This window comes from Acanthopagrus latus, chromosome 14 (assembly GCF_904848185.1).
Source record: "Acanthopagrus latus isolate v.2019 chromosome 14, fAcaLat1.1, whole genome shotgun sequence".
NCBI lineage: Eukaryota > Metazoa > Chordata > Actinopteri > Spariformes > Sparidae > Acanthopagrus > Acanthopagrus latus.
In genome coordinates, this window is record NC_051052.1 from 18040050 (window position 1) to 18066152 (window position 26103).

The following is a 26103-nucleotide window of genomic DNA, read 5'->3' on the forward strand; positions in this document are numbered from 1 at the left end:
ATAGATTTATTTATTTACACGTTTTGCAGCGATTCCTCAAATTGAGTTGCTAAACACAGTTGACAGTCATGTTATGGAGGGAAGTTATTTTAACAATAAACTTTATTGACACCAGTGAACTGAAGCTGAAAACTTCACCAGGAATTGCAACAATTATAAATGACTCCAAGCTCTTTTTCTGCATTATAATCTCAATAGAAAGTTTGATTTTGCCGGTTCTGGACTGTCGGTCAAACTGTACAATTACAGACGTCACACAGAGCTGTTGGAAATCATAATGGGACAGTGGCTATGTTTCATTGTTTTATGAGACCTGGAGGTTATTTATTATCATTAACAGACTCTTTCATGGCAGCTGTAGCTCAGGAGGTAGCGTGGTCGTCTAATAATCAGAGGGTTGCTGGTTCAAATCTTGCTCCCTCCATCTGCATGTCAGTGTCCTTGAGATACAAGACATGTGGTGAGTAAACTCAAAAAGCAAGACCTTTTTCAGCAACTTAAATTAGAGCAAGATATAGTTATTCATACATTCATGTTAATGCAAGATGCTGACCAGCACAGTTTGGGGTTTAATATCTTACCAGGGGAAGTGAACATGTGACCTTCTGATGTTAGTCATAATTTAAGACATAGGTAAAATCAATATCATAAACTGAAAGTAACACTGATTAAAATGTGAACTGTCAATTATTGTTTGAATGACTATTTTTGGAGAAGAGTCTGAAAGTCTGTTCCTCGTCCCTGATTAAATTAAATTAGATAATGGAGACAAATCTGAGACACTCTTCAAGAAAATAACACAAACCTAAACTTTCTACCGCTGGCATAAACATCCTCTTGAGTTTTTCTCTCTGACGATATTCAACATTTTGTTGTGACCTTACGAAGCGCATACTTTGTTTTTGAGGCCACACAGCAGGTCTAGTGATTCTCTCCAGTATTTGTCATTGTCCTGCTTGAACCAGAAGATGGCAGTACAGTCGTGATAATGGAAATCAGCTGGAGCTCACCAGAGAGGGCAGATCTGTCAGTGTTGCCCCCTGCTGCCACAGCTTATGTTGGAGGCTCTTAACTCTGCAGGCCTCCTGTAACACAAATAAAACACAGTTTATCCATCACTCGCATCCAAATCTGTATTTTGAGTAAATATTTACACTGTAGCCTGCATGAAGGCGTCTGTCTCCGCTGTCATTAACGGACAAAGAGCAACGTTAATGTAACATTCTCTGCTCTTCCTCACTGTTTGTCAGCTGACTGACAGTTAAAACCAGCAGCTACAGCAGCATAATACCAGTGAATCTGCGACAAACTCTCAGAAGAGTCGACAGCCGACTCAGTCAGAGCTTCTCTCGAGTGTTGGGAGCAGATCACTTTTTAACCCAAAGCATATTGATTTATATGAGGCTGTAATTGCTTCAGTGTGTCCTGGATTATTCCCCTCCGTAATTGAGGCCTGGCAGAGGTCTCTTTCCTAGACATAGCCTCCTCGGTGCCAGCTGGTGGTGGTGGTGATGGTGCTGGTGGTGGTGGTGGTGGTGGGGCAGAGAGGGGCACCGCACCCACTCGCCAGCCGGAGGGAGAGCCAGGGAGCAGTGGCCCCTCAACCCCCCGACTAAAAAACCGCACCTCGTCGTGGAATAACCAAAGAGCACAAACACAGGCCTCCGTCCAGCCTCAACTGCAGCATGAGACAGCAAAATTACGAGTTTGCTGACACCAAACATCTGAATCTGTGCATCGCTTTGCATAACTGGCTCTCGTCTGCGCGGTTTATCCCTCCGACAGCAGTCGTGTTTACCGGTGCCACGTTTTTTACGACTGTTATTGCTCTACAAGCTATTGTTCAAGTATTTGTTTTGTGTTCTTGTTCCAAGACATCGGTGGGGCATTCCCCTGCTTTTGTAATAGGCGGGAATGCGTGCACGCTTTGACAGGTCTCAAAAATACCCCGGTGTCACAAGTACAAGAGGTAGACAAAATAATGCGAACGGGCCGAGAAGGAAGGACGCCAGGGTTTGTCGTTGCCGCACATTCGCGTATCTGAATCTGACGGGGCCAAAAGATCGTTACAGTTAGAAAACAGAAGAACTCTTTGGAAACATCCGACACTTTTACCTCTTCAACTGCAACAATCTGAGAGGGCAGAATCCCTTCTGTGATTTGTAATGTTAAAATATACTAATGAACTCGGATGCAACTGTCATCCAGTCCTGCTTCTCCACTGATTCTACTCTGTACCTACTGGGCGGCCTCGTGGAAGATGTATTTCTCCGGACTGTAACGACTGAGACTGGAGGCCCCTTTGTTGCTCACTGGAGATTTTGAACTGTTGCCCCCCCAGTAAACACATCGCCCACTTCGGCCGTCACCAGCCCTTCGTTTCTTGGCTTTAGAGAGCGACCCGGCTGGATTTCCGAAAAACTCTGCAGGCTGATCTCAGAGCCAAACGGGTCGGTGTGTTTGAAGGGGAAAGTACAGCTGCCAACAAATCAGGCTTGAATTTTAAACCATTCCAAACTGCTTAACCATAATTTAAGCTCAACATATCAGGGTCTGCATCGCATAGATACCAGCCACCTAAATACGGCTGATTATTTTCATCAAGATCTTCGCCTGTTCTCTGAGAAATGAACGCAGACGACGATAAACGTCCTATCTTGCAACGATAAAGAAAATGGGAAAGAATTCCGGGATCCGTCCCCTTTTACCCCAGAAGTCACTGTGTTTCCTTTGAGAGGAGACACATCCTCCATCCAAGTCTTGTAGAAATCCACTCAGTAGTTTTTGTGTAATCCTGCAGACAAAACGACCAAAATACAAAGAGAAAACCTTGATGAGTGCAGCTTTAACTGTCTCAACATCTGAATTTAGAAACAGCTACTTCAGCCTTAAAGTCAGTTTCCGTCCACCATCCTTGTGCGTCTGAAGTTGGAAATGTGGCTCCTTAGTTTTCATGAGTTCAGCCTCCAGTTTGAATAGAAACTGATGCGATAACAAAGACTCTGGTGTGAATCCTGCCACGTCCAGTGTGTTCGGCGATCACAAACAGTTAAACTGTCCCGGAGATGTTTCTGAAAAGGTCGGTTTTGATCATCAGCAGGCGCCGCAGAGTTTCCCGGCCTTTTTTGCCAAACTACTGTGACCCCTGCGAGTTACTACGGAAACACAGCGTATCAAAACAAGCGCCCCATTTCTCGCTCTCTGCTCCATGACGCACCTTTATTTCTTCCATATGAACGGCGTATGGCGCAGCGGGGGGAATCCGATCCGGACGCGCGGACAACGGTGCCACACACACACCCACACACACACACACACCCACACCCACACACACACCCACACCCACACACACACCCACACCCACGCACACACCCACACCCACACACACACCCACACACACACCCACACCGCGCCCTGCGCAACCACAGAGAAATAACAAATCACCCCGACAATCACTTGTAAGAGATACTCTGCTCTCATTGTTTTTGCAAAGCTCTTTTTTTCTTTCTTTCTTTTTTTTTTATTTTTTTAAGTCAATTGATAAAAGAGGAAATGTAACACAGAAAACCACTGAGCTGGAAAAACCCCTCAGATTAATCAAGAGGCTGCAGAAGGATTGCTCTCCTAATCAAGCGTGCGTATGTACGTGCACTTGCGTGTGTGTGTGTGTCCTCGTGTGAACCTGTGTGTGTGTGTGTGTGTGTGTGTGTGTGTGTGTGTGTGTGTGTGTGTGTGTGTGTGTGTGTGTGTGCCCAGACAATATACCCAGCCTCGCACATTCCCTCCCGTCTCCGGTACCAGCCCCTCCATCCTCCCTCACCACCGCCGTCGTGGTTTTATCTCGTTTTTCATCCCCTCTAATTCTTCCTCCGTCCTCTCACTTTCATCCACTCGTGTTCATTTGCATTCTGCACCGCTGTCTGTGTCTGTGTGTCCTTCTGACTCGGACATTTGTTTGGCAGCAGAGGCCAGACGGGATGCTGTTAACACTGCAGAAAGTGTCTGTCTTTGCAAGTCTTTAGCTACTCCTCTTTTTCTTTTTCTTCTTATTTCTGGTCCAATTTGGGTGAGATAACTCAGCCCGCTGCCAAAGTTATAGTTCTTCTCTGACAGGGCAGGTCGCTCACCTATCCGCAAATAAAATGGCACCAAATTTAAGACAAATTGCTTTTAAAAAAAAAAAAGAAAAGTGAGACTGCATCATCAGTAAGTGAATGTACCCTGCTGGCGTCCTGCTTCAGAGGAAGGAACGTGTGATTTTGAACTCACTCCTGATGCAAAGATGGACATTTTTTGCAGCGAACACTTTCTCCTTCCTACAGGAGAAGGGAGTGAAAACAAGCCTCCTCCTGGTCAATGAGTTCACTGGGGCTGACGTCTCCTTAGACAAGGCTGCAGGGGGGTTTAGACGGAGAGGTGGGGGGGTTCAAAAGTCTAGCAACCGAAGAGAAAAGAGAGTCTGAGCGAGGGAGCGAGGGAGGGAGAGAAACCTGGCACCAAGACAGTTCAGAGCACTGGGCATTAGAGACGGGGAACAAGGGAAGGTCAGCCCCCCCACATCCCCCTCTTCTTCTTCTTCTTCTTCTTCTTCTTCTTCTTCTTCTGCTTCTTCTTCCTACTACTGCATCAGCAGATGTACGGCGTAAGCCAATCATCAATACAGCCAGACCTCAGCTACAGTGAGTCTGTGATAAAACATTCACATGCAGGATTGTGGGTTTATTTCTTTCTTTCTTTATTTATATATTTTTTTTGCATCAAGAGGCAGTGCAGGATGAGATGATTTCACGTCTAAGATCAGCTGCTAACAGAGAGGCTTACGAGCATCAGTGACCGACCACGGCCCTGATCTGATGCTAACAAGGTCATCCTCTTGGTCTGAAAGCAGCTTTGTCTCTCTAATCAGAGGAGCATCATCATCATCATATTCCACGTTGTATCAGCAGCTTCTGGCGGTGACGCAATCCGCCAGGGGAGGCAAGCGGAGACGCTGCTCGGTGGACATCTCGCCTCCGAGCAGCCGTCCTGAGAGGAAGATAAGTCAGGTCACAGATTGAGGTCACAGACCTGCTTTAATCGTCTGCAAATGTGCATTTTGTATGGATGCAACAGTGGAGAGCAGGGCTGCACTTAAGACTTCTGTCATTATTAAATCATCTGAGAATTTCTTTTGTCATTACATCAACAAATTGTAAAACAAGATTCTGCTACGTCTGCCGACCAACATGTCAGAATCCAAACATATCGAGTTTACTGTCAGGAATGAAAATACATTTTTGGCTTTACGGTTTCGTAAATGATTGGAATACTTAACTGGTGACTGAAAAAGTTTTAAATTAATTTCCTTTTGATCAGTTGACTGATGAGTGGTGCAATTATTTTTAATCAGTCCACAGCACAAACATCCAAAGATATCCAACTTCTCATCACACGACTAAGAAAACAAGCATTCGCCTTTGAGAAGATGGCACCACTTCAGTTTTGATTTACAAAAAATTCTTTAACAATCGTTGTTCCCCCACAGACTCACTGTAGCCTCCCCGACGATATAAAACATGTTTGATATTTATGATTTAAAATCTGGATTACATCGTTACGTTAGCTAGCAACTGTGCTACTGTTGACATAAACTTAAGGTCTTACCTCCGGTTCTCGCTGAAGATCAGAAAACCTGTGTTGACGGCGTCTCCCCGCTCATCCAGACTCGTTAAACCCTCTGCCACAGCGTGGTGTTGCACCGCGCTAATCTCCATTTTATTCATGCCTGCTTCTTCATCCTGAGATCACGTGAGAGGGATCATATGTGAGCCCTGCATCAATCTGCACAGCCACGAAGCCAGAGCGGTGTTTATTCGAGATGTTTTAATATCGAGCGTTTCACATGTTCAAATTGCACCAAATTCGACGCTGCACTTCCGAATGACCTCGGCAACAAACCTGCCGAGTGTGAAGTAGATCGAGTGACGGGTTCTCGAGATATGCGAACCACAAACAAACAAAATCTTCGCTTCAGTGCTTCATACATGCCGGTTAGATCACCTCATTTCAATCATCGTATGGTAACAATCTGGAATTTGTCAATGGAAACTATTCTTCGTCCTTTCCTACTTGAGACTCCTCACTTGGGCCCGTTCAGAGCCCCGAGCCTCATGTTGGAAACCGCTCGTTCAGTTCCGGCTGAGTTTAGATCCGTGTTCCTTCTGCAGCTTCTGCACCAGGCGTGTGATCACAGCTCTGTGTGTCATGTGGGGACATTTGATCGTGCTTATGTTTTGACCCACTTTACCCTCCGACAACCCGAACTGTTGCGTGTCTTTAGCTCCGGTCCCCTTTGGATCCGACCTCGCTTGTGATGCACGGACACACACTGGCCGAGCATGCTGGGATACACGCCTGTGTCCTGTTTTGTGATTGGGTCACAGCACTGATCTCATGTTTTAGTGATTAGATCAGTGTTGATGTCCCGTCCCTGCTAAAAACAGCTCTCATTAAGCCGTCGCCTTGTGTGGGGCTGTGGTCTGTTGGTGCCGGTCAGGTGGCAAACTGGGAACACTGGGGGCCTCCGACTTTAACATGATGAGGGACTCTGCACAGTCTGGTAATAAAGCATCTGGTTCTGGAGTTTGCTCTGAGGAGGCTGAAATCTGACAAACGTGAAGGAGAGAGAGGAAAAAAAAGATGTTTTTCATCATGAATTCACTATTTTTCACATCATGAAAGCATCGAATGTCATCAGATGTCATTTGCAGACAAACCAGCAGAGAAGTGACTCAATCTCAAATCCAGAAACCAGAAGAAATGACTCGTTTTCTGACATGAAAATAAAAGTGACAAAGTGCAGAAAAGCAGCGAATCCTGCACAGAAGCACAACGTTCAGAGGGAACAGGCAATAAAACTGTCACATTTTCCCACATCTCCTCCACCTCACATGTATGTGGCCTGTTTTTATTTTGTTTTTATTAGATATAGAAGTTAGTAGCGCAGCGGTGACTAAGTGGAAACGCGTTTTATTGAGTTTATTTCAGCTTCGATCAAATCAGGTTTTTTGGATTGACGCGCAGCCGAATTACGCGGTGCCAAATTACGCACGACAACCGCCGGTCACATCACCACCTCCGGCTCGTCTTTAACTTCTCCTCCGTGAGCTTTCAGCGCTTAAAATAATGTGTGAGTGAGCTGCTGCTGCTGCTGCTGCCGGTGGAGGTGGTGGTGGAGGAGGAGGAGGTGGGGCAGCACCGCTTTTTTTTTTTTTTCTATCTTGATCTGAACTACTAACCAAGTCTTAGAGAGATCAAAATTCAATCCCGTTCTGAGAAGAAAAAAAAAGAAAAAAGAAAAAAAAAAAAGAGAGAGAGAAATGACGTTATTTGAATATGTGCCCAAAATCCTTAATGAATAACTTAGGACGAGTAGGAGGCAAATGCTGCCCCAGCTGTTTCCTGTTGAAAATGTCTGTGTAATGTAGATAAATGTGAGGGATTTTCTCTCTAAATCCGTCTCCTGTTCGCTAAATCTCACTTCTCCAAAACGAGCCTGCGCAATGGAACAAAGTCGGAATATTGAGATGTGACATTGCCCGCATCTCATCCTCTTTCTCCCCGTTTTTAATGACTTCAAACAAGTTCATTTTCGCCGGGCTTTGTCTTGCGGAGACCCGTGGGGATGTCTAGCGCTCTTTCCTTTCAGTGGCATTTATGTGATGTCTTCAAGGTAACTTACCTGATTTCCTTTGACACTATAGATTATCACCTTCACTATTTGCACTCAGCATCCTTACCTACTGTTTTTAAACAGGAAAAGAAAAAAAATAAAAGGGATTTTTTTTTCTTCCCATCGCTTATTTTGCATTTTGTTGCTGCTTTTCAAACGCATGATTCACGTGGATTTATTCTGATTTTCATCCTTTTTGTTCATCCAGTCAGTGCGCAGCTGTCCTGCATGTCGTGCTGATTATTATTTCTTCTCCCTCAGCAGATTACAACAGATTTCACCTTTATGTGCTTTTTTTTTAAATTGACTTTTTTTTTTTTCTTCAGGAAAATCTTGACATGCGTCGCTCACAGTTCGGATGAATGAGGGCTTTTCATCCTCTGTGCGTCCTGCGCTCTGTCTTTCTTTCTTTTTTCTTTTTTTTTTTTTTTTACACCACGAAGTCCTAATGCAGCTCTGCAACTTTCAAAGTAATTACTGCTGAGTGTGCATTATGAAGTGCTAAATATCTAACCTGAGGCTGCTGCGGGGCTGAAGAGAGAGGGGAGCTTAGCATTAAATGGGCGTCGGGACGGTGCGGTCGGAGGTTGTGATGCAGATGGATAGTGTCCTAGTGTTTATTCTTTTTATTATGTATATTTGGCCCACTCAGCTTCCTCGGCTGGGTTTGGCGGGAGAGCCGTTTTCCATCTCACAGCTTGGATCGGAAAGATCCCTGGCGCTTTTTGCATCTCTTATTCTGCTTTTTTGAATTCTGAAGCACTTTTTTTGGTTCATTTCTGTGCGTAATAATGCACCGACAGCTGTTTTTTTGGCACAGGGGTGAACGCTGAATCCTGACTGCAGAGTCATTTATTCCATTTTTTTGGTTTGTTTGTTTAATGTTTAGAAATGATTTTAAAAATGGATTGTTGTTAACATGTGAGGACTTTTACTCAGACGCTGAGATGATAAGGAGAAAATGTGTGTTGTCGATTTGGACGCGCTCGGCTCGGTTGCGCACAGGCGCTCCGGAGCATCATAGCTGGTCAGCCTCCTGTTTGACTGATCGACTCTGGCACCGAGTGCAACTTTGGATTTTTAATATATTTTCCTCCACAGCCCCCAAAACCCCGTAAAGTCACCATCTGTGGCCACGGCCACTTTTATTTCTTTATTTTATTCCCTTTTATAGCAGAGCGAAAGGGAAACAAGTCCTCTGCGCACGAGCTTCAACCTTATGTGGGAAAATGCTTGGAGGTGCCACTGAGCAAGGCACCAGCTGTAATAACATTGATGCTACTGTGACTGTCTTTGCTTGAATTAAATGAAAACCTCTGTGGTGATCTCGTCCCTGTGCTGCAGAGTGCGATGTGCTGTATCTCCTGTAGCCACACCCTCTCACTACTGCTGTGCGTCCTCACCCTGACTCCGACGGCAACAGGGGCGAGCCCAGAGACCCTGTGCGGGGCGGAGCTGGTCGACACGCTGCAGTTTGTGTGTGGAGAGAGAGGCTTTTATTTCAGTAAGTGCACCTTTTTATTTATTCATAAAGGTTGGCTGTATCCGTCCCAGAGCTCTCCACCTCCAGCGAGCTCATAAATAAAAAAGCAGCCAGTTTGACATCTTGTCTTGACTTTCCCTTCTGCATTAATGTTCCCTCTCTTCATTCATTCCTCCTCCACTCTCACATCTTCTCCTCAAGTCCACATTCATGCCCTGTTTTCAGTGCTGCGCTCTCATTGATGAACAGGAGCGAGCGCACCTAAATGAAATCAGTGGCTGTATTGTTTGGTGGTGGCAAATCGAAGGGCTTTAAGTGGAATTTGGCCGACTATCTCCACGAAAGAGGAGGGGTAGAAGCTAAATGTTGCAGTGAAGTTTTTTCTTTTTTCCACCAGAGGAGGGAAAGCGACCCAAAGAAAACCCTCCACCAAGAATCCAGGATTTAAATCTCAGAATTTTCCATTAAGGGTACAACCCAGCCCAGAACAGCACAGGATATATGGAGCTAGCGAGGTTAGGTGCAATGTTCCACCAGTGTTTCTCAGGACATGTATCCTGATCTCTCTGTCAGACGCACAGTGTGAGTGTACATTAGCAGTATAGAGGTCTTTAACCTCATTATTCACATTTCTTTGGCTGACGTCCATCAATTAAGCCAATTTCCCCACCAAGCGTCCCGGAGGAGCGTCGTATCTCTTCAAAAATCACTCTTCTTATTCTTATAATAATTGATTGTCCCCCTGACTTCTGTGCAATTTTGTCAAAACAATCCATTATTAATGGTTTGGTTTCGGTCCCAAACTTGTGAAGCATTTTCCACATGTGGTGGACTTTGTCAGCTGCCAATTTCACAAAGAAAAGAAGAAGACGATATAAGATTTCTGCGGTAAATCATCAGCACCTATAGTGCATATGCAGTCGCTCTCTTTTCCAGTAATTGATTGCCTTTACCTCACCTGAACCTGGAGTGGTTTGTAGATACACCATCTTAAGAACCTGGTGACTGATGGGAGGTTGTGGGCCAAGAGGGGGGGCCAGTCTTTGGCTCCCAGCCTCACTGTAACAGGGGAGTAAAGCAGAGTGTATATTAATGCTAATCCAAAGCTGTGAAAAGCCAAAAACAGAAGAGTATATTTTTCTGGTAAGATTTAACAGTCATGCTAACAGATCTATGAGGTTCTGTACACAGCGGTGCTTTGAGCTACATGTTAACATGCTAATGTTCAGAAGCTAATGCCCACACAAACACAGAGTACAGCAGAGGCTAAAGGGATTGTCATTAATACTTCGACCTGATGATGGCGCTATGGTAAATTTAAGAGATTCATCCTCTGGGGAACACGAATGTCTGTACAAAGAAGCAAGGCTGAAGTAATTGTTCCTAACATTACAACAAACACAGCAAAAAAAACAATTCTGTGGCTATTTTTGGACCTTGTTTATCAGGTAAAGGTTAATCAAACTGTGGTTTATAGTATCGTGACATAGCTACGTTTGAGTTTTGAAGGTTTGACGTCATCTTCAATTATTAGAATATACAGACAAAAACTTCTTCTTGAGCTGCAAACAGTCGACGCTGATCCCTGAATGAGCAAAGTCACATGTCAGGACCATTTAACTACATGATATCGTACCTGTGGGTTTTCTTGCCCAGGTGACTGTGTACAGTTCTGTTGATTCTTGGATGTCTGAGTGGCTTCACAGTCCAACCATTTCATGATCTGTCTGTTCACCACCTGTTGTTGTTGTTTGGAAGCAACACATTGAAGATTTTAATGGGAATCTGAACTGCCCTACCACACGTCAGCACTTCACATCTTTGATACTCCAAACAAGTGACCTGTAGTGACGAGTAGATATTTTTGCTCTCGATGATACCAGTGCTACAGCCTTAAGCACCTGGTCATGGCACCAACAGTGGCATCTGTTAGAAGAGATCTGAAGATGTGACGCGATACGTGATATGATGATGACGGCTCTGACCATCCAACACCACTGCCAGACAAGAACGCAAAGTAGGACAATCCTACAAATCTGGTTGTTGAGATTAATCCCAAGGTTGTTGAGGATTGGTACTCAACAATCAACTATCTTTCTCCAGAATCGCTTACTACCGTGTAGGGAAAAATTTGGCTGTGGTTATGAAAAACAAGACACCTTTGTTGTTGTGTGACTTGGCACATGTAGCTCCACCAGACAAACCTCCGTGCAACATGAGCATTAAACAACATGGGCAAACTTCTTGGAGATTGGCAGGTCCATTTCCTGTGTGCTCCCATCTTATCCATGTCCATTCCCAGTATGGCTAAGAAGTCGGTTCATATTGGATGATTTGTGGGACACGATTTCTGTCCAGTGTCGACTGTTGGTACCAGAAGCAATACACACCTTTATGTAAGAGTGTGGAGGTTGAGACTGTTACCAGAGTAAGTATCCAGTCCCACTGGAATACTTGGACCCAATCCCGATACACCCCTTGGCCCTTCGACTTCGACACGCCTAAGGGGAGGATGTCCTGATTCTTGTTGGGATTGAAGGGTAGGCCCTCCAACTGTTGATGTCTTGGGGTCTCTAATCCTTACAGTTCCACATTTTGACGTCTTCCAATGTTGCATCCCCCTCTTTGACGGACAAAATGTATGGAGTTAATATCAGTGCCGACTGGCGGGGTACTGGTAGGGTTGTTGCTAATGTTAGCCTATAAAGCACTGCTAGTGTCCAGATAATGACGCAGTGTTCCTTGATGACTTGACTGCTTGTTGTGAATGAAATTAGAGTGTCCATGCCTGTCTAGCCCCATCAGATAAATGGGAAATGGCATTGTGATAGTACACAGGACTGCCAAGGTAACACAAGAGCAAGCTGAACACGGCTTGTTGGAAATGCCCGGTCATGTCTGTTTACTCAAGCGCCATCGATGACAGCTGATGACATTTAAGGGTCTTCGAGGGTCGTCCCAAATCTAAGGGAAAGTTCTCAACCGTTCCCCTTGTAACTCTGTTCTGAGGGACAAGGGGCACTCGGAAACTAGGTGTAGGGTTACAAATGGGAAATGGGATCAAGCCCTCGTCCTACCCACTATCCTAACCCTGATACCGAACTCTACCTATTCCACGAATCAGACGTTTCAATTGTGTAACCTTAACATTATCGATCCCCTGCACCAAGGTTTTTTGCTGCATCATCCCATTCCTGTCTGGCAGCAGTGTCACCATGCACCTTGCTGCTGCTCCCCACCACCCCGCCGCCACATTCCTCCACCCCTGCATGCAGCTTTTCCAGGACCAGTCAACATCACTCTCTGCATCAGGCCCTTTGTGCGCCGTTTGCCAGAGCGTTGTTGGAGAGCCACCAAGCTGCTGCGAAGCTGCGAGTCTTGTTCCTCCAGATGCTGCTGGCAACACCCACACGCCGTGAAGTGGTCATGACAGCCTGCTCGAGTGCCAGTTTTCTACCAGTTAAGACTTTTTGGTCTTTGGATTCCCTCCGTTGCAGCACTTCACTTGCAGAAATGATTGTGTTCTCCTCATTTAGGCCGAGAGACGATCGAAGATCGTGAACAACACGATCGAAACCATTTAAGCATAGGAGTCTTTGGCACTTCTGGTCTTTAAGGTCATCGGTGAATTCCATCTTACTGATTCGTATCTTAAATTTTGCAAAATGGTCCCAAAATGTGTCAGCAGATAAAGCTTATAGTTGATGAAATGCTGAAGATTTTGACAAGGTATGGGGGTGTCCAGAGATTGGATGATGTGAGAATGTGACAAAGTGTTGGCCACTGACGGAGGAGCTTTACTAGTTTTGTGAATGTCTCTCACAGGCTATAGACGTACTGTCTGTATTCATCTCATGAGAAAGTGTTGAATGGAGGCCAATGTAACTCATGAATCCTCATGCAGCATACACGTCTTAAGCAGGAACAGACCTTTTTGTGGTACAGGGAATGTATTTGTCTTTCCCGCATTACCTTACACTGTGCAGTCACTGAACTGCACAGCGTCCATCTATCAATGCCACATTTTCCTGTGTTGAAAAAGAGGTGTATTTCACGAACACTCCATCCTTTTTCTGAAAAGACGATGAGGTTTGAGCAGCGGGGTGCTGTGCCTCGGAAAATATGCTGCTCCCTGTCTTCCTCTGTTTCTCTCGCTCTCTCATATTCTCTCTGTCATTCCTTTTCCTTCTCTTCTCTCTCTCTCTCTCTCTCTCTCTCGGTCGCCACATGTACCAGTGGCTGTTTGCGTAAAATATCTGGAGAATCCATTTGGGTTTCTGTCGTATAAAAGGACCCGGCAGCGTAACGGCTTGGCCAAAGGAGGCGTTCTCCTTTCCCTGAACTCTTCCCCTCCAGTCTGGCCGTGTTGAACTTGGCAGCGCTCTGATTGATAATGTGTCCAGAGACGGTGTTGCAACGACAGTGGGCTTTCTGTGCTCAGAGTGCTTCTGCCAATCCACCTTACGCATGTCACCAGTAAAGTAGCACACTTGCATTTTTAAGACTACAGATTTCCTACCCTGAAAAGAAATGCTAAATACTACTTGGTGGAAATTCTTTTTTTTTAGGTAATGAAACAAACTGCGGTTTATGAAACAGAAAAAAAAATAAAAAAAAATCCACAAACGTAGTCAGTTTTTCCAATTATTAGCCTGACCTAGAAATCCTCAGTTGTCTTTGTAATGCTTTAGCAGGCAGGACCGTGGGGTGATTTCACTGCAATGTTCATTCCATGAATCAGATTTGTTATGGGAGTTTTTTGGCTAAAGTGTGAGTGCTAAGTGGCTCCCTGTCCGAAGTCACTTCATATTTTATCAGTTCATGCTAAAATATTCACACTTATTCCACAGTGAGTGCGAGATATATAATCTTCCCGCTGATTTCTGTGAAATGAATTATGCCTAAACTCTCTTGAGTTACGACAAGATGGAATAATTCCTCATTGTTGGCCAAGAGCTAATTGTTAGCACACCGAGTTCTAATAAAAAGAGAGCAGCCAAATGCAAAACGTGGTGCTTTTTTTTTTTTTTTTTTTAGTTGTTTTGGCTTGTACTAATGGCATGTGAGTGGAAGGTGGAAAGAAGAGGGGAAATTGCTTTTAGCAGCCATTGATGAGACTTCCCCTTCACTGTTTGTCCCTGTCAATTTTATTCAAAGCTACTGGAGCTGGAGAAAGAGGTAGAATGTGCAAACAGCACGTCACATGCGTGCATGCACACACGCACCCACGCAAACACACATAGCTAGGCCTTGTCCCTCAGCAGCAGGGGATTATGTGGATTACAGGATGATCAGGACACCCCCCTCCTCCTCCCTCCATAGTTTGACACTGGACCTGAACACTCGGCGGAAGGCACTGAGATCTGAAGAAAGACCTCCTGTGTCCTCTCCATCACTCAGAAAAGGTGTCGTTTTTCCCATTAAGACCTGAACTACAAATCTCTGACCCTTCGGCTCAGCGGAACAAAGAGGCGTCTCATGAAAAGGACAGGCCGGCTCCCTCCAGATTTAGATCTGTACATTAGGTGAAGTTGAGACACGAGGGATTTGAGGACACTCTGGGACTAAACAGTGCTTTACCTCGGAAAACCTTCATCAGTTTAATCCAATCACATAATGTAGGATGTATCGAATTGCAGAATTACAGTTGATGTCCTGCCAGAAGGGCATCCGTTCGTCTTTACCTTAGGTAGACTCGTAAATTGTCTTTCATTTGCAGGAGAACCCTGTCCAACCTTCACAGTATATAAGATATCTGACGATCGATACCTCCACAAAGCTCACTCCATCACCAGCACTTCACTTTATTAACCTCAGATCTTTGACTTTACCTTTATCAAAACTTGGACTTTGTCCATGTTGCTAATGTTTCAAAACATCCTCACATCAAAATGTCAATAGGTCGATTACCAGTGAGTCCCAAAACAATGTGAGTGTCCGACGTTTGTCGTACCATCACTCAGTTTGGTTAGATTTAAGGAAACTTTGTGGTTAAAAACCATGTTTTTTTATAAATGCACCAATGTCGTGTAAATAACTTATGTTACATTATGTACATGACGCAATGTAGAAGGACTTGAATGAAAATCCTGTTCTTGTTGTACGACCGTCCATCCTCCTCCCTCCTCTTTATACTGCTTCTCCTCACATCCTCCTTTGCAGTCGTTATAAACAGTGCAGCCACTAGAGGTCGTCGCCTAACATGAAACATAAATACAGGTCGTAATAAGCTGCTTTCATGCAGTTGTTTCTGGACTGTTAGAAATATCTCCACCCATTAAATGCTGATGTTTGGGTTGGTGGCCAGACTTACAAGTTAAGGAACTCTACATTTGTCATCACTTTCTTATCGTTCAGTTTCAAATTCAGCCTCAAAGAAAAAACTAAACTTAATAAAACCATGTTGATCTGTACTGATAACGCTGCGATCAACACCGTCGGTGCATTTGGACGAGATTCTCAACGTCAAGGTGCAGAACACCTCTCTTATGCCATAAACTCTTTGTGGTACCAGTGATAAAGAGATAGTTTCCAGTACTTTAGCAGCTCTTATAGTCCCTGCCCAGCCGTAAACTGCCTGACACTTCGCAGGAAGAGCAGTGCACGGGCTCCAAGAATCCACTGCATTTTATTGACCATGACCAAGCTGTAAAACTCAGATGCTTTCTGTGCCACTCTGGAATGGGGGAATCCAGCCATCTCTCTCTCTCTTTCTCTCTCTCTCTCTCTCTCTCTCTCTCTCTGCATTGCCGATCCTCAGAGGAATGAACATGATGTGCGTCAAGGCTGTCAAACACCAAACCAAAGTTGTTAGATGGCATCGGATGAAAGACTTCATCTAAACTAAAGCTGGCGTATGAGGACAAGTCTGTTCTAGTGTTCGGCATAGTGTTCTGTTAAGAAAGGATGCTGGCGGATGGGAGTCTAACGTAAATCATTAAATTAATTCTCTTTCAAGTATCAAGTGTTTGAAATGTGGCTCTGAAATTCGTGGAGGACGGCACCTGCAGTCGGCCCGGATTCACGGAAGACACTATTTGAAATACTGAGACGTACGAAAAAAAAGAAAAGGGAAATATGCCACAACATATAAAACTGCCAGAGAAACCTTTCAAACCACTTCTGCAGTGTAATTACAGCCTCCTCATTCATTTCACTGAGACCTCTGCGTGAGCCCCGGAAAAAGAAAAAAAGCTTGTCCAGCTTAAAACGATTACCTGACATCACCTCGCGAGCTGCTGCATCGGTTAGTCAAATGTATCCATCAGGACACCTTGGCAGATTATTTTTAGGCTAATTCCATGAAGAAATCCTCCCAACAGAAGATAGAACGACTGTCATCATAATGTTCCCAAAGTTATAAAATCCTTTGGCGTTCCTCGTGGAGCGTAAGTCAGTGTCTCAGCGGAATCTGAAGGCAACACACCCCTGTGATGCAGGCCAATATCGAGATAACTCCACCGATTCAGCCACACGTGGATTTATAGAACTGTTTACATACCCAGAGATTTCTAAGCAAATTTTACAGAGTAAAATCTATCCTGTCCTTCAACATATTACAGGATATAATCGAGTCCATTATCGATGGAATGGATGGAAAGTTGTAGTCCTCAAAGCATTTCTGGAGCTTCATAGTAATGCAGCATTCTCCTAAACAACAAGTAGATGGGGACTTGATTTAAAGCAGCCAAAAGGAAACATAAAATGGTTTCATACTCCTCCTTTAGAGAAATCAAAGTCTCAAAAAGACGTTCTTTTTAAAGCCGATTCCTTTGTGAAGCTGCTAAAAGCGATAAACGCTCGAACACACATCAAGGGTGCTAAAAAAAGTCTTGGTTCAGTGAATCCAAGTCTCCAGAAGCCGAGATACTCTCCCTCGACACGTGTTCAAGCTTGTGCATCCACTTTGGACCATTAGCTCAGCAGCTTCTGTCAAGACTTGAAGTAAATAACGTCTTTGAGAATCGATTTTTGATTTCAAGGCCTCTGGAGACACGGACTACTCCGGACAAGCTGTATGGAACCATTTTATTTCTCCTTTCTGTTGTTTTTGTAACATTTTAAAGTTGTTCCCATCAACCTCAGGTGTTCAGGAGAATCCTACAACACTGTTTTGCTTGTGAAGCTCCAGAAAATGTTTGCAGACAACAAAACTTCACCCAAGAAAGATAATGACTGAAATTTCATTTTTGGGTGAACTCATCCTTTAACGTCCACCATAAGCGCTTGATAGAGAGGGGAGAGTTTGGACTCGTCTACACCCAATGGACAGGTTGTTGGTGGCGTCTTCCTTCAGCTGGGAAACTACATCCTTTACGCACGCTTTTCTAATCTGACGGTCGTGATGCGTGATCGCTGCGTCCTCCACCCAGAGTCGGTTTCATACGGCGGAGGGCCGTGAGGCAGGAAGCACTGGCAGAAAAGGTTGTTTACCTATTTGTTTAACAACAGTCACAGAGAACAACTCTTTGTTTATGAGGGATTACATCACTTATCCATGGAACCGAAGCATTTAAGACCTTCCAAAGCTTTTAGACCTGATTATTATATGCGTGTTTTTCCCCAACCTGCCCGAGCTGATTATCCTACATGTTACAACCGGTGCCAGCTGATTTTTCTCCCCCTTCCAGCTGTTTGTGCAGCAGGGTTGCAAGCTATTTTCAGAATAATAGCGGATGTTAATTTGCGAGGCTTTATTGGGAGGGATTGAAAAACAGGCCAGGCAACGAGGCACGGCCCCTCTTTTGGCTTTCAGCTGCCATTATATAATCGCCAACCGCGGGCTCAATGTCATATTTCTGTCTCTCTGAATGCCTCGACATCAGGTGTTGAAACAGCAGCCGAGGCCGTTACCACTGATACACTGCAGGGGAAGATTAGATTTAATGGTCAGATGGCTGAAAGGACGACATAGACTGCAAAGCACAAGATGTAGATGTCAATAAATTTGTATTTGAAGTGAATACAAATGCAAAAATCAAAAGCTAAATTCAGATTTTTTTGCCATCTACATATTTCATTTACCACGTCAAGTTTTGGCAGTTTGAGATCTGGGTAAATCCGGTTCTCCTGTTCCCTAAATAATACATGTGCACTGTGTATTTTTAGCATCATTCTACCTGAACTTGAAAAGCCTCCCCATTGTCCTCCCCTGCTTCCTCCCTCTCATTCACACCTCCATTATCATCCACTCTGGCGTCGTGTCCGGCTGTCCGAGGAGAAAGATGCTTCTGGTTCTGAATGGAAGCTGCTCTCAGTCCAGAACAACATTGTCAGGACAAGGCAGACAGAGAGCAGAAGTTAATGCACTTTGTCAGCACTGGCAGGCTTCTGAGCCAAGAGCTATTAACTCTGAGAGGGAAAGGCATTTCCTCCTTGTAAATGCCATATTAAATTATTATTATTTTATTTGGTAACAGGGAAAAGCCCATCAGGGCTATATTGCTCAAGGTGAGCTGGGAATTGTAAATGGAGAGTTGGAGTTTTTCTAAAGGCCACCAAACGAGGGTGGGTTTTGGGGGGTAAGGGAGTCAGGAAAGGAAGTGGGTATTGGCGTCATGGTAACTTGATGTGGTCACCGAGTCAAAAAGCTGAGTGTCACACCTAAAGGTAATGTTTTACGTGATATTACACAGACTACACAAGAATTTCCAGCTCACAAGACTGGCCTCGAAAGGTGCACCGTGTCACGGTCTCCAGCGCCCATGTTCTACCAGAGAGACTCCAGGTGGCTCCGGCTTCTGCCAGATGAAAATGTGAATGAACAGTGGGGCACAGCCAAACAGGGGGAGCGGCCTCAAAGCCTGCCTGGCTGTTCCTGCAGGTTGATCGGGCCCAGAGGGCTCGTGGTTTGGCCTCTCTGGACGGGCCTCTGTGTAAAAGATACCTGGTCCAAAATGGACCATGATATTCTCAACGTTTGGGTGCACGTGGCCCCCTTTTACAGGGAGGCCGCTGCCAGGAAGGGCCCATAGTGTGCAATGTGATACACTGTAAATTTTACACGGAAGAAATCAATGTCATTAAGACTGTTCATATATCAGAGGAATCGAACCTGTGACCCGGCCGTGAAGAGTCCTAAAACCTGGGAACAAGTCCGGTTCCTTCGTCCTGACGTGAATGGGTTTTTTTTTTAAATGGGTTTTTAGTTAAATGCCTGAAAGAAGGTCTGTGTTTAACATACATTTTTTTAAGAAGTTAGTTTGTTTAAAGATCTAAAATACGCTTGTAAATTCCTCGTGTTTGAATTAGAAAGCAGTTACGTGTCTTTCAAAAATGAGACTGCAGTAAACATTGTCACACCGAACACGGAGACTCATCCACCCACCGGTCCATCGTCACAGGCCAAGTAGAGATGCAAACAACTTGTGTTCACCCTGGAGCTATTTTTCTGCACTATATGATACATATTCCAAAAAGAAAGCCAAAGTCACGCCCCCTCCGGTTTGCTCCATGGGATCTTATTTCAGTGTGTTTGGTAGTGAATGGAGAAAGAAAAATAATGTTTTGATCTCATGATGTTGGTCATTTGAAAAGATATTTTTCCAAGTCAAGAAAGTTGCCAAAAGTTGCGTTAGTAACGTCTCGTAAAACGGTCAAATTAAACAGCTGCTCCTGTATATCAACAGCTCACAGAACTGACAAACTCTCCCTTCACATAACTGCAGTTGTCAACATGAGCAGATTTATTGGGATTTTCATCTTTTTTGTTGGCGGCCATGTTGGTGTGTAGTGATGATGTGGTTCACCGAGCATTTTAAGACAAACCTAGATGATATTTTACTTTGTTTACCACAAACTGCGACTTTCTTGACTGGGAAAATCATCTTTCAAATTGACAAACAAATCTTAACACACAAATCAAGCAGGATCAAAAACGTATTTGTCTCTCTACATTTGCTACCTTACCGTTTTTCCCAAATGTTTTTCCTACTGGAAGGCATCGCTCGTTCATAACTTACTCAACAGCTCAATTTATTTGATATTAAATGCTGTTTGTTGGAGCACTGATTAAAAAAAAAATACACTGAAAGAATCTGTCGCCCACAGTTTCAAGACTAATATCGACCAGCTACTGTATGTTGCTGCCAAAACCTGTCCTGTCTACTCAGTTATCTAACTTGTGCTGTTTTTTTTCCTGACACAGGTAAACCTGGCTATGGCCCCAATGCACGGCGGTCACGTGGCATTGTGGACGAGTGCTGCTTCCAAAGCTGTGAGCTGCGGCGTCTGGAGATGTACTGTGCACCTGCCAAGACTAGCAAGGCTGCTCGCTCTGTGCGTGCACAGCGCCACACAGACATGCCAAGAGCACCCAAGGTTAGTACCGCAGGGCACAAAGTGGACAAGGGCACAGAGCGTAGGACAGCACAGCAGCCAGACAAGACAAAAAACAAGAAGGTGAGCACAGCACCGAACAACACTGCAAAAATGGGATTGATGTTTTGGTAGCTTCTGTCAGAGCATGCACCTGTAATAATAATACAGATGAGAAGATTGATACTGTTGCTACTCACGTCTGTTAATTCAGTTAATAATTACAGCAAGAAGACTTAAGCTTAGCTTAGCATAAAGACCGGAATGCGCCTGACGTTGCGAGCCTCAAACAACCTTGTATTAAAGGTCCAGTGTGCAGGATTCGGGGGGAAATAATGTTCAATATTAGACCTTAGAATGAGTCTTTAATAATTACAAAGTCCACCATGTTGAACTGTTGTCTTCTTGCAGTAGCCCTGCATGGATAAACCAAACACTGGTGCCAGGGAGAATGAGGTGAGGGGTATTCAGTTGGTCACAAGTACAGTACTCACAGATAGATGCCACTAAATCCTACACCTTCCGACACATTACGCCAAAAGTTCAAGCGAGACATGAATACAAGTTATAAAAATAGCTAAACTTTTTGAGTAGAGGTTATGCTAAGTTTTAAACATCTGTATGATGATGGAGTTTGTACAGCAGCCTCGGACGGACGAACCAAACACTGACTTTAGGGAGGGTGAGGCGAGGGGTATTCAGTTGGTCGGAGGGTAAATTATGTTGAATATTTATTTTCCGAGGTGCTGGTGGGTAGATTTTGTCGCCCTTCAGCTTCAGTAGAAAGGCTACCTTAATCTTGCTAGTGAAAAAAAACGTAAAAATGTGAAGGCTAGCTGTTTCCACCTGTTTGCGGTCTTTATGCTAAGCTAACCAGTTGGCTGTACAGACACAAGTGCAGACTCAAACTTCTCATCTCATTCAGCATATTCTCCTAATTGCTCTACTGTAGCTTCAAGTTAGCGAGCAGCTTGATGTATAGCAAAAGATGAATTGATCCAACTCAAGTGGCTTCGTTTTCCCTCCACAGAGACCTTTACCTGGACATAGTCATTCATCCTTCAAGGTATGCATGCCATCGGAAACTTTATATCTAATTTTATTGTTATTTATGTCATTTTAACAATACAGCAGCTCCACAAAAGCGGAACCCTTTTTGAAACGAGAAAAGAGATTTAGTCGAAGTCTTAATCTCTTGGCCGAGAAAAGAAGCGTGAGATTCTAAATGCGGACTGTTTCATCCTTGAGTTGCCAACCAGAGGGAGAGTGTGATCCTTTTAAGATTTGACCGTGTGCTTTTTACCCCCTTCTCTCAAAAAAGAAAACCATTAGCAAGAGAAGGAACTAAGTGGTTTTTGTGGTAGACCCAGTGGCACTCCTGCTCCCCAGGCAGAATCTCCACTCTGCTACTGTACATGATGTGCTGAAATTCTGGCGTCTCACCATAACAGCCTGACACATGTGAGATGAGATGAGGCAGCGTGTCTACGTGTGCAGCTTCCACATCGCTCATCAGTTCATTAATTAGTGGATTGTGGTTCGCTGTAATTGCTGCGTAAATCGTTCGTTTTTCTCTGGAAGTCAAACAGAAATTTGAATTAACTTCAAAAGAGGATAAAAACAGTTGTGTACCTGTAGAAACTGCGTACGCTTTTCAGCCTGAAGGTAGATGGATCGCTTCCTGGTGGTTGGGATCCAGTGTTAGCACGTCGGGAGCACACCCTATAAACCATTATCCCTCTTTACAACAAGGCCACATTGTGTTGTGTACTGTCAGTAATTTACAATATTAATGATTGAAGAGAAGCCATGCAAACCTTGCAGGTGAGTCAAACAAGAAAGATCAGCTAACTTGACGTTACTCTGATATAGACTTCTATTATTTTTTAAGTGTAAATGTGATTGGCAGTAAGCTAACGGTAGGCTAAATCCAAGGATATCTTTTTAAATTTCATTTTTAAATCAGTTTGACTTCAAGAGAGTTCCATGGCCACGTTTATTTTTACCATTCAAACAGTGAAACTAAAACATTGCTATGTTTTCATGGCTGCTGACGTTTATTTCAGACCCAAGTCTGTCCCAAAGCTTGCTCACTTCTGTATCCATTGTATCTCAGCTATCTGTCTGAAACCTGTTCCTCTTTGTGTTGCAGGAAGTGCATCCGAAAAACTCAAGTCGAGGCAACGCAGGGGGCAGAAACTACAGAATGTAGGGACGGAGCAAATGGACAAATGCCCAGCGACTTGGGAAGAGAGAAGGGAGTGGCCTTACCTGGTACCCCTGTGGAATGGTTCACTGTAAAACAAAACAGAGAGGAGGCTAACAATGGTCCGAAACGCTCTTCAGAATGATTGAACGCTGAGAGCTAAGTGGTGTTTAAGGGTTTGATGAGGGATCTTGTGATTATTTTATACACTGCACCATTCCATATCGGGAGGAATTCTTTGTTAATGCAATGTAACAGACTAGTTTAGCTGCTGAGACACGAAACAAGAGCTTATTATACCTCCATGTGTGAGCTGCAGCAACCCCTGGCTCCAGGAAAGGTGGGAACGGATCTGGGCTTCAGCCAATCAGAGAGCTGCAGACTGCGTTTTTTTTTTTTTTTGCTAACAAGCGGTCCATCCCGTCCCCTTGAACTCTGCGGAGGTAAATCCTTTTTCTCTGAGAGAGTCGATGCTTCTTCACCCGTCACATATTACAGTTAAAATCAGATCATCTTACCGTCAAGCGTTTGTTTTCATGCACCGTGCGTTACTGAGGATATTTTTAATAAGTTAAAAAAAAGAGTTTGCTCTAAAGCACAAAGACCAGGTGGTTCATTCTCAGACTTTTAACATTGTAGTTATTTCACATAAAATCCCTTCGTCTCATTGACTGAAGGAAGCGTTCTTCTGTCTAAGTGGAGTCAGTCGAAGGCTTGAGTCCAATCCAAATCCCTCCTAAGCTGCAGGAAGTGTTGAGAACCTGAGGTCTGAGTCTACAATCCAAACACCTCGATAACAACAGATCAAGCACCATTAGAGGGGATTTTAAGGAACAGTAAGTACTCCAAAAAACAAGACCGTGCTTTTTGCCTGTTTTCCAAAACAGAGAATCAAATTAACCAGAAGCTAAATTGAATTAAAGTTTCTTTGGCCGCTCGTTGCATGGCGCTTGTTTGGTTGTCAGAAATGGGTCATTCAGTGGATTCAAAGTGCATTTGGCATAAGCCAGTGGAATAAATCAAATAGCGACAATCAGGCAAAATGTTTGTCGTCTGCATCCTTTTCACATGTCACCACCGCGGCCAAATCTGATTTTCTGTCAACAATCCAGTCGGCAGTGATCAACATTTGAGTCAGAGTGGAGGCCCGTGTTCAAGGTTAAACACAAGTCATGAAAGTTTAGTGGCAGAAAGAGCCAAGAGCTCGAAGAGAAGTATCAAATACGGTCAAATCTTTACTCGTGCTCTCTTGAAGAACTAGCGATGTGTCCCCAAGGCTTCCTAAAGTCGGAGAGGCTCGAACAGTAGCCGCTCCACAGACGTGAAGTCTAATGATCGATCGATATCGGTGTGTAATAATTTGTCAGTTAACTTCGCAGCTTCAGTCAGTCGTTGCTTGGGCCGCCATCGTTACGAGAGTGCAACGAAACCCAAAGTCCAACAAAGAAACCGTTGCTGAATGATTTGGTAAATAGAACAAAGTGACTCGTCCTCCTGCAGATGTGAGATACGGCACGCAATTTAACAGTGCACAAACACACATGCAAAGAAAAAAAAAAAGAGAGAGAGAGGGAAAAAAAAAAAAAAAAAAAAGCACCCACAGTGTAAATGAGAGTTGTGTAACTTTGAGCGAAGGTCAAGCGCACACAAACAGTTCTGAGAAGTCCTTGCATGAGGCTGTTTGTTCAAGCCTCCATGTGGATCAACAATCATTTTATCTCACTAACCGCCCCAAGACATCTCATCTCTGGCTCTGCCTCCTCTGCCTGTGTATAATCAAACAGTACTCCCATTTATTTTAACCTATGCATTACTATCATTCATTGTACATGATGGTTTCATATAACAAAACTGTATTAAGAATCCTATCCACTGTATAATGGTGCTATTTTGTAGTTTGTTACTTGCAAGAGATGGCTAAGACAGACAGATGGCAGGGCTTACATCGGAGGTCTTCCCTTTTGCACAGCCTTGTGGCCACCATTTTAATAATAGTGTTTTTATTTGTAAGCTGTTTCAATAAGGTAGTAGTGTACGCGAGTAAATGTATCTTTGGGAAATCTGTGAATGCATGGAGATTAAAAAAAAAAAAAAAAAAAAAAATTAAAAAAAGAAAATGCCATGTTGTGGTCCCGAGAAGGCAAAATGCTATTTTTTCTACTGTTTTTGAATTATTTTCTCAATAATGATCCCTTATGCCAAATAACTTGACAAAAGTACTGTGAACTGTGATTCTTCCAATTGTATTGAGATTGTTAAAATTCATGGTGTGCTTTTGTCTGTCCCGAAATGTGTGTGTACATGCACTTCACTGGAAGCCATGGTATTGATTATTAAAAAACACTTAACGCGAGACTACGTAACCTTTGCTGAACAGCGGCCCCTAGTGGGTTCCGGCGGTAATCACGGGATAATGGCACATCAAGAGCAAAAAGTGGAAACTGTCGAAATCGCCCAGCCTGGCTCGGTCCAAAGTTAACCACAACTTCAGTGTTAGCTTACCATAACTACTATTGCTCTCATTAGCGAAGCGCAGGGAACATGCATGAAGTCACAACCTTTGGACTTTCATAGATAATCCACCAGAAAGAGTTGCAAAATACAGCAGCATTTTTCATGTCAGGCTACAATCTGCTCACGTATAAATTGTTACATAGAGCTTCTTTAAAGTAATCTTGAAGTTTTCGTTTCTGTTAAAACACTACATGTCGCTGAATTAGGCAAAAGAATGGTGGTTAAGCCTTAAGCTAACAAAGAAATGCATGGAAACGGTTGAGTAGCGACCGAGCAGAGAAAAGGTTGATAACTGCAGACAGTTAAAGTTTAGTGCAAATCCATAAACGCTACACAGGTGACACTGTGTGCATCTCTGGTGAGTGACGTCCAAAATCTAACCTGCAGTTACAGCTTCTCACCACAGGTGCCGCCAAAGAGCACACAACAGCTCTGTGGGATTGTTACTTTAAAAAGTGACTTAAAATGACTTTTTGTTTCTTGTTAACACCTTTTAATGATTGAGATTTGTGTGCTAGCATGTCAAAGGTCAAGATCACTGGGACCTCAAAATGTCTGATAGGATTAAATTATGAGATTATATATCCAGAAGTGAAAACAGTGACCCCTCAGACTGAGCCAAGCCAGCTGGTTCCCCACTCGTTTCCAGTCTTTATGCTAGGCTAAGCTAACTTGCTTTTGGCTTTAGCTTAATATTCAGTGTAAAGATTTGAGTGTTCTCAAATTCACATTTGACTCTTAGAAACAAGCCAATGTCCCTAAATTAACAGGTGATTTAAATTTGCAAACATTAGCGAACATTAGCCTGTATAAGCTCACAACCTTTTATTTCGAAAGAGAAAGACTCTGTTGTTTCATCCAAAAGTTGCATAG

General features: G+C 43.8%; 1 protein-coding gene and 2 long non-coding RNA genes across 6 annotated transcripts in view; 2 read left to right on the plus strand and 1 right to left on the minus strand.

The window, feature by feature from the left end:
- LOC119032215 overlaps window positions 1-26103 on the plus strand; it is a 1052400-nt gene that overhangs the window by 260399 nt on the left and 765898 nt on the right. The window lies entirely within an intron of this gene.
- On the minus strand, window positions 40-10942 carry LOC119032221. Its single transcript, XR_005078813.1, has 4 exons — window positions 10831-10942; window positions 10153-10253; window positions 5644-6644; window positions 40-1085 (listed from the first exon to the last, which is right to left on the minus strand). It is a non-coding gene; the product is annotated as an uncharacterized LOC119032221 (long non-coding RNA).
- Window positions 7443-24819, plus strand: igf1 (insulin-like growth factor 1). The gene is made up of 5 exons (XM_037121142.1): window positions 7443-7711; window positions 9056-9215; window positions 20341-20594; window positions 21541-21576; window positions 22663-24819. Exons 1-5 carry the CDS (start codon window positions 7664-7666, stop codon window positions 22720-22722), a joined length of 558 nt encoding a protein of 185 aa, XP_036977037.1. The 5' UTR covers window positions 7443-7663; the 3' UTR covers window positions 22723-24819.

Coding starts and splice junctions, on each gene's coding strand:
- igf1 (XM_037121142.1), top strand. CDS start 7,664: ATGTCTAGCGCTCTTTCCTTTCAGTGGCATTTATGTGATGTCTTCAAG. Junction 7,712..9,055: donor ATTTATGTGATGTCTTCAAG/GTAACTTACCTG, acceptor CCTGTGCTGCAG/AGTGCGATGTGCTGTATCTC. Junction 9,216..20,340: donor AGAGAGAGGCTTTTATTTCA/GTAAGTGCACCT, acceptor TTCCTGACACAG/GTAAACCTGGCTATGGCCCC.